The following is an 8359-nucleotide window of genomic DNA, read 5'->3' as shown; positions in this document are numbered from 1 at the left end:
TCTTCTCTATTCTAAACTCATTCCCCTGAAAAATACCTTCACGCGCTAAATTTAAATTAATGGCAACCGGTCTACACAGCACAAATTCAAGGAAAGGCCAAGTGGCCTCATTCGGTTTCGATGCAAAGCTATGAATTTCTTCCTTCTTCTTCTTAACGATGAGTACCCATTTGAGAATTTCAAGCTCCAATTTCGATCTCTAGAGGACCCATTTGTGCCGACCGATGAGTGAGAAAAGTTGCACGAGTATGAGTGCCCCTATTCAAGCAGTTTTGGAGCTTCTAATGTCAAAAATCTACGAGTCAAGGTATTTTTTTTAAGGGAAAGACTACATAGTTTTGTAATCATCTTAGTTAAAAAGGGTATTGCAGTATTTTTATCTCAAGTCTTGGTTAAAATTATGAAAAGATATAATGGTTGGTTAAAATTCTACTCAAGGTCCAAATTTTGGCTAGTTTTCCAAATTAGGCTTGGTCTCTTCTCTCAATCCTCGGTGCTGCATGGGAAATTTGGAAAAATGACTAAAATTTGAGAGAAGATACTAATATTCTCTTCATGACTATTATAATCAAAAGTTGATATGAAAGGTACTAATATTCTCTTCATGACTATTACTTTTTACAAAACAAATCCAAAGACTCTCAAAACCCAAACGATTTTGCTGCTCTACGCTTCCCGATCTTCAATGTTTTCCTTCACACCTGATTGTTCCTTGTTTTTCAGCCAAAATTTAGTCCAAAAAAATTGAAGGAAAGAGTTGGAGTTTTGTAAATGTGGGTTCTTGGGTGAAGCAAATGTGGTTCAATTGACTGAAGGTTTCCTCATTTGGTGGGTGCGTACCCGTTTGAAGATCCTGGGGAGCCTAAAAACTTCCGCAAGACAATACATGTAACTTTTCGAAACTTGATTTCTACCGAAACTTGGTTGCTGTGATACTTAACTGAAGTCGAAGGTTTTTCCTCTTTTGCAGCGGATAACGAACGTCCAGTACTCGATTCCTGACGGAGTGCTGCCATCTAATATCAAGGATTTTCGTAGCTGAGCCCGAGAAGGTGTGTGATATCCCTTGCATTATACGTTAATCCGTAAATGCATTGCCGAATAGGCGGCTTTTGTGCATAGAACTATATTTCAAGCTCTACTGGTTCGATTTTCATTAAATATCTTCGTGTGCAACAGAGGATAACCATCCCTGAGATTAGGAACCACGAATGGTTTCTTAAAAACCTTCCGGCAGATCTCACGGTTGAAAACACCATGAACAACCAGTTTGAAGAGCCTGGTCAACCCGTGCAAGGCCTTGATGTGATTATGCAGATGACTGCCGTGGCTACAATACCCGCAGCCGGGACCAACAGTCTCAACCGGTATCTTCTTCACAGCCTGGACGTCGATAACAAGGAGGAGGATCTAGAGTCTGATCCCGACATTGACATCGACAGCAACGGAGATAGTCTATGCAATTTAGTTGGTACAATGCTTTGTTTCGGTGGGGGTTCCCGTGCAAGCGGGAGTTCGGAACACCACCGATGAAATTCGACATTATCTTCAGTCACAAATGTACGGATGTGAAATTGGAGCAACGGCGCATTGGAGGGTTCCCCGTCCGCCTGCGTTTCTGTTTCTCCTTTTATAGTGGCATGCTTCTGTTCATCTGTATTGTTCTTCCAAAGCAACACACTCATATTTCAGAAGAATCCGGATATTTCAGAGGAAATCCGGGCATTTCGTAGCTTAAGACTCTAGTGCTTAACAGTAACCAATATATCAAACGCAGGCAAACTGTCTTATACGTTCACCAAACAACAAAAATTACCTTCGTGCTCATATGGCGCCATTCGATTACAAATATTTCATGGACCTCGGGACTGAAAGTATTACGGAATTAAATTAACATAGAACTAGAGATCCGCAAAACATCGACTCACAGACAGCCGGTTGACGGCTAATCATCACATATGAACACAATAAACGGCTGTCTAGCAAGATATTCCTACATGTTAAGACTAGAAATATTATGTCCTGCAGCCACACAGATGGTATGTGAGAGCAATATAAAAAATCATTTCAAGAAAGAAAAGAGAAAGAACGGAAGGAAATATGTAAGAGATGACATCCTTAACCAGCTACGATATCAGCTTTCAGAACCAACAGTCTCTGTTGCAGGGGCCGACACATCTCCATCTGAATTCTTGTCGCCGGTTCTTTCCCCACCATAACCTGATGGCTCTTCATATCCATTGCTTGGAAGCTGTGAGTGGTCTTGCTGCTGATGCTGTGACTCGCTGTTTGTAGGCGGATTCACTGCTGGGGCGTAATGTGAAGGCTCTGGCTGATGGTACTCACCATGTCCATATGCTGCGGGCTGAGATGCTGCAGAAGGGTCTTCAACCCCCTGCTGCCCTCCATAACCTGTTTGGTAATAACCAGGATGTGCCTGGCCTGTGCTGCTTGGATGAGTCCAATACCCAGCCTGAGGGTTGGCTGTTGGCTGGCTGTATGGAACTGGATAAGCAGCTGAAGGCTGGGTACTTTGAGAAGCAGTTGCATCCGCACTGGATGGCACCGCAGGTGGTCCATATCCTGTAGTTGCATATTGTTGCTGGTAATCAGATACTGGAGCTTGGCCTCCATAACTCGGTGGCTGCTGAGCATATCCCTGATCATAACCATGGATGGCGACGGGAGGTGTCTGATTGTAGTCGTAGCTAGGATTTTGGGGAGCTGACCCCAGCTGAGGTGGTTGTCCATAGTAATTGTATCCACTACTGTCTTGAGGCGGCTGGGACATGGCTACTTGGTTTGATTGATCCCAACCTGCTACCTGCGTAGGATAGTTGCCATAGTATGAGGCAGGAGGGGCATAACTTCCTGGTTGTGCATACCCATAATGGGGCTGCTGTTGCTGAATTGGAGCTTGTCCTGGTGGGGCCCAACTACCAGGAGGGGGGTAAGACTGCTGCATATAGCTATTGGTTCCAGAGGGATTTACTATACGCTTCTGCAGAAGTGAAACCAAGGAGTTGAAATAAACATATTACTTTGATATAGTTTTGAAATAAAATATATATATAAGATGAGCAGAAGCAAGAATCCAGTAATTTAGAGGAAGGACATCATGAGAAAGGTAATGGGAACTGAATGTTTCGAGTACTAGACAAGCATGAGCAGAATTTGACCAGAAACCCAAGTTCGAATTTAGGCCATGAGACCTGACATTATTATATGTTCACGTATATAAAAGAAAATTTAGTGAAAAGATAGAGAATTGTTATTAACACTCCAAAATTCTCATTTAGCACTCCAAACATAGAATCCTAGAATACCATTGCGCTTGATTTTGCGCCAAGTCTTCCGTTAGCTCCAAGTACTCCATATCTTTTCTTATAGTCTCGTTCAACGTCTTCCTAGGTCTTTCTCTACCCCTTTTATCTTGAGCCTCCATATCATAGTCACATCTTCTTAACGGAACATTTGTCAATCTTGGTTCACGTGTCTAAACCACCTTAACCGATTTTCTCTCATCTTATATTTAATTGTAGCCACTCCTATTTTACCTCGATATCCTCGTTCTTAATCCTATCCTTTATCGTGTGCCATACATCCAACGAAACATTCTCATCTCCGCTATGCTCATTTTTTGCTCATGTTGCTTTTTGACCGTCCCACATTTCATGCCATAAAGCATCATTGGCCTTATCGGCTCCTACATATTTATCCCTTGAGCTTTAGTGGCATACGACAAACGCACAACACACCCAATGCACTCTTCCACTTCATCCATCCAGCTTGTATTCTATGGTTGAGATCTCCATCCAATTCTACGTTATTTTGCAAGATAAATCTTTGATAATGAAAACATTCCCTCTTACTTCTTAATCTCCAATCCTCACCCTTATCTCATTCAGGCCCCATGCCTACTGAACTTGCACTCCATATACTCGATATTTCACCTACCTAGGCTTCCAACACTTCCCGTTAAAGGTTAAGCTTTGCTTCTATCAGCACTATATCACCTGCTAAAAGCATACACTAACAGTTCGCAAAAAATAAAAGAAAGTACAAAGCGAGGAAAGATGACGAGTAGCCCAACCAAAGATAATCCCAGTATGGCCTGAAAAACAATCATCGAATTATCAAGTGTTCCTTTTGAATTCCCCATTCCTTCCCAAAGGATATTTCTTGCGGTTATTTCAATTCTATCCACCACTTTCTTTGGTATTTGAAACAAAGACGGACAATACGTAGGAATGCTTTCAACAAAATTTATCAGCTCACAATCACTCAAATATCAAACCATATCAGTTCCAGGGTTCACCCACAATAATAACCACAAATAATTTAGTCAGCAATCTTTCGCCACACCTAAACCTATTTGACAAGAATCCATCTCTTATGAAACCCTATTTTTCTTCTTTCCCACAACATTGGCAAAAGTTGCTAGATTAAGTAGAGAGATTCAAATCTCATTTCAAACATGACACGAATGCATAAAACCAAGATTAGAAGACCATACGACTCCTATCCGACCATGCTAACCCAAACAAGACTTTGTTCATCAGACTAAAAGGTTTGGAAAAGAAAGAAATGCCAATTCTTTATAGAATTTGTACATCTTCATTTTCACTTAACTTAGGAAAGGAAAAGGTCGAATAATGAAAGAGGTACAAACAAGTACTGATGACTCACCCCGCTGATTACTTCATTGACCAATTCTTTGGCTGCCTCAATTTGCTCTGTCGTTCCATTTATATGTACTGATCTCTCAGTTGACATATCACCAGGAGGAGGGTGCAATGGTACCACCTGTACCAAAATTATGTCTTAAATATAATGGAGATAAGATATAAGAACGCAAGAGACAAATAGCATGCTAGACTTGTTCCATGTAATGAGATGATTGTCATCCTACAAAAATGCCTAAGCTATTTTTATTCAGAGCCATAATCTCAAATATGATGCAGAAAGGTTCAAGTCATTTGACAACTTTAGGAATAAAAATAGCAGATAAGCATTTAATCTAGATGAAAAACCACAACTAAAAGAAGCAATGCTCAAAAAGCTAGACCAATCATTGAACAGAGATAGAAAGAGGGTCAAGGTTAAAGGTTCAACCATGGTCATACAGTGGCTATAATAACATAACAATTATATTTTTTTTATTTAATTCTCATCAATATTAAAGATAAAACTTATGAAATTAGGTATTCTGTAATTCTAAAAAATTAAGATTTTGAAAAGAATATGTTATTTGGGGTAAATTAACTCAACTAGTTTGTATTTCTTTTCGAGTATAAAATATCACTATGTAAACATCCAATCCACAATTTTGTATTGCATATTTCTTGTTCATTAGGTTTAGCTGTTTCTGTGTAGAGGTTATATGTGTGCGCGCACGGATAAAGAACATACATTTCTTATTATGGTTTTCATGCTTTTCTTTAATGGACCTTGTCCCTAAATAGTTGGAGGTTCATTCTAAAAACAACATACGACCTTTTCCAGGATTGGTTCAAATAGAGAAGTTATTATAACAAAAGAAATGAGTGCTGGAATCTAATCTATCACACCCAGAAAAACAGCAATTTTGGGCCCTGTGTCAAATTTATAGAATTGGGGCCAAAAAGCCTCAATTTTCCGAAACAATCAAACCAATCGAATTGGCCTTAACACAGTAAAGAATGCAAATATGAAAAAAGTTTCATAATTGCATTTTCTATTTCAAGAATGCTGATGTAGTTTCAATTTGAAAATATAATGTGACCAATATAAGCCAAAGCCAATGGATTTCTGAGATAGTATAAGTTGGAAGTTCATATTAATATCACATTCAATGACTTCTTCCCCCTCTCCTCCTTTAAAGTGAAAGTGCACACCTGAATACGAGCTCCTGACTTGCTTTGCATGGTCCTGATCGTCTCGCCTCCCTTGCCAATGATCAAAGCAACCTACAACAATCATGAATGCAAATATGAACATTATAATTACTACATTACCATGTGCTTCAAATATAAAAAAAATAACCACTATATTATCTAACCTTATTAGTGGGTACTTTCATGATAAACTGTTCTGATCCAGGTTGCATTGAGTTGAATCCCTGATTTGTAGACGGAGCAGAGACCCCTGCATCTGCCTGTTCAACAAAAATATCAGAACGTCTTTTTAGAGACTGATACGTTTCGGATTCATGAAACAGCAAGAACATCAATGCAAAACCAATATAAACATAGGCTTTACCTCTGCTAGGACATCACTGATAAGTTGTTCCGCCCTACTGATCTGCTCAGGTGTACCGGTCAAGTCCACATCCCTCGTAAGAGAAGTAGGATCAGCTTCTGAATCCCGGGTTATCTGAATTTTGGCTCCTGACTGAAGTTGTAGACTTTTTATCGTTTCTCCTTGTTTTCCAATAATTACCCCAACCTAAAGGCAGAATTACCAAAACAAATGACAAATCATCAGTGTTAGGCCATGAAATAATTCCGAGCAGCAAGAAATCAACAAAGTACCTTCCCATTTGGTATAGTTATTTTCTTGCTTGTGCTTGGAGAACCATAAGACTGTCCTGATTGCGGAGTAAAAACTGAACCAACCTTTTAGTTAGAAAACCAAAGACCAAAAAGGTCTCATGCAGTGCTTTAAAACGGATAATTGTATAAAAATATAACACCACAAATTCCAAATCCAACGGGAAAGGATCCTGGATTAAAACGTGCATTTGAATTACAAGAAATACAGCCAGACACCTTATTCTTAACTACTGTATGATACAAATATAAAAATAAAACCTCGAAGCATTTCCTTACACAGAATAATACAACAATTCAGATTCACGCACAACGGTCCCTTTTTTATCCTAGAAGTAAACAAGTGGACATTGAGCACTTGTGGAAACCAAGGCGAATTATTGAGAAGCAAGCAATACTCCTCAAAATCTCAAGCAGTCAAGGAGTTAACTACTTAAGCTTTCGGTTCATAACAGGGGACACAGAGAGCAGCCTGAAAACCGAACCCAAAGTGCCAACTATTACTGGAATTCCCCAAACCTAAAGTTTCAACGTCCCTGCCACTTAGTACTACATTCTAGTGGTAATCCTTTTCACTTGTAAGTGAGAGTACTTAATGTTCAAATCCCATGAATGACGAATTCTATACCAAATATTTCCCCACCTCGCACCCTTAGGGAAATATATGGTTGTATCAAAATAAGTTTTAATGAGCCTATAACTAGATTCAAAACAATACTAAGTCACATTCACGCTTAATCCGATCCTAAAATCCCCATAAATCTTAAGCTAGGGATTACAATTATCTTCCTTCCAATTTTTTGTAATTTTCAATTAACAAAGGAAGCAAATACAAATACTAGATTAATTAAAAAATAGAATAATTAATAAAAATAGAATTTTAAAACCCTAGAAAGTAGAAAGCAAAGGGAAAAAGCAGCAGTACCAGGGTAAGGAGGAGGGTTGTAGACGGGGCTGGGTTGGCGGTAGGGCTGCTCCTCCTCGAGTCGAGGACGCTTTGACTCGGCGTCGCTTACGAGTCGGGCTGCGATTTCCTGAGCTTTCTGCTTGGCCAGTAGGATGCTGATGCTGCTGTCTTCCAGCTTCCGCTTCTCGCCGGTGGCAGCTTCTTGGTATTGGTCTTGGTCTTGGTCTTCTTTCATGGTGGAATCGCTCGGTGACTCAGCGAGTGACTCGTCGACCAATTAGAGAGAGAGGGGGCAGCGACGAAGGAGGCAAGGAATTGGGAGAACAGATTACACAGGGCTCTGGTTGATTGTTATGAAATCAATCTGCACGATGTCGTTTGGTTCACGGTTCACCTCGCGATCACCACTGTTGCCTCTCCCTGTAAAACGCACCGCTTCACAGGTTTTCAAATTCAATCTTATACTAAACGATAATAATAATGCTAGGGAGATTAAAATTTTAAACCAAATGATGTGTCTTCAATAAAAAATAGGGAACTTTCATGAGAATGGTTTGGGCTAAGTTTTTTTTTTTTTAATTTTTTTAAAAAGAGGAACAACTAGTGGCAAGTCACAGTTATTCACCCTTTTAGGGAACAGGAAGACTCACATTGGTATTTTTTTCTCTCCTGACCATAAGTCTGAGAAGGGAAAGACTTTTGTTTCCGCGGGCTTTCTCATGTAAAGCCAAAGTTATATAATGAAAAAGACTTAAATTTTAATGAAAAACTCTTAAATTTTAATAAAAATGACAAAAGAACTTAAATTTTAATGAAAAAATACATAATTTTAATATTAAAATAATTTAAAACAAAATTGGCGAGCGCGCGCGTCCACACACATACTGCTTATGAAACTTATTAAATTGTTTATGAAATTTAA

The 8359-nt window shown here is 39.3% G+C and overlaps 2 protein-coding genes across 2 annotated transcripts; one reads left to right on the top strand and one right to left on the bottom strand.

Moving 5' to 3' along the window:
- Positions 1–224: 224 nt before the first annotated feature.
- LOC125472113 (serine/threonine-protein kinase SRK2E-like) lies at positions 225–1533 on the top strand. Its single transcript, XM_048573181.1, has 3 exons — positions 225–307; positions 816–888; positions 1180–1533. Exons 1-3 carry the CDS (start codon positions 225–227, stop codon positions 1531–1533), a joined length of 510 nt encoding a protein of 169 aa, XP_048429138.1.
- Positions 1534–1765: 232 nt separating this feature from the next.
- On the bottom strand, positions 1766–7672 carry LOC103968006 (far upstream element-binding protein 1-like). The gene is made up of 7 exons (XM_048573180.1): positions 7456–7672; positions 6513–6586; positions 6241–6426; positions 6041–6136; positions 5877–5948; positions 4690–4806; positions 1766–3001 (listed from the first exon to the last, which is right to left on the bottom strand). Exons 1-7 carry the CDS (start codon positions 7670–7672, stop codon positions 2135–2137), a joined length of 1629 nt encoding a protein of 542 aa, XP_048429137.1. The 3' UTR covers positions 1766–2134.
- Between the last annotated feature and the right edge of the window lie 687 nt (positions 7673–8359).

The sequence above is a fragment of a genome, unplaced genomic scaffold (genome assembly GCF_019419815.1).
Source record: "Pyrus x bretschneideri cultivar Hongxiangsu unplaced genomic scaffold, Pyrus_bretschneideri_v1 Contig64, whole genome shotgun sequence".
In the NCBI taxonomy this organism is placed as follows: domain Eukaryota; kingdom Viridiplantae; phylum Streptophyta; class Magnoliopsida; order Rosales; family Rosaceae; genus Pyrus; species Pyrus x bretschneideri.
The sequence above is the reverse complement of the archived record's forward strand: the minus strand, read 5'-3'. Positions and strand labels throughout refer to the sequence as shown.

What these genes read in the sequence shown, in the direction of transcription:
- LOC103968006 (XM_048573180.1), bottom strand. Translation starts at nt 7,672, where the DNA reads ATGAAAGAAGACCAAGACCAAGACCAATACCAAGAAGCTGCCACCGGC. An exon ending in TGAAAGTACCCACTAATAAG is followed by an intron (nt 5,949 to 6,040) that starts GTTAGATAATAT and finishes TGATTGTTGTAG; the next exon opens with GTTGCTTTGATCATTGGCAA. An exon ending in TCAATGAAGTAATCAGCGGG is followed by an intron (nt 3,002 to 4,689) that starts GTGAGTCATCAG and finishes TCACTTCTGCAG; the next exon opens with AAGCGTATAGTAAATCCCTC.
- LOC125472113 (XM_048573181.1), top strand. Translation starts at nt 225, where the DNA reads ATGAGTGAGAAAAGTTGCACGAGTATGAGTGCCCCTATTCAAGCAGTT. An exon ending in TCAAAAATCTACGAGTCAAG is followed by an intron (nt 308 to 815) that starts GTATTTTTTTTA and finishes AATTGACTGAAG; the next exon opens with GTTTCCTCATTTGGTGGGTG. An exon ending in ACTTCCGCAAGACAATACAT is followed by an intron (nt 889 to 1,179) that starts GTAACTTTTCGA and finishes CGTGTGCAACAG; the next exon opens with AGGATAACCATCCCTGAGAT.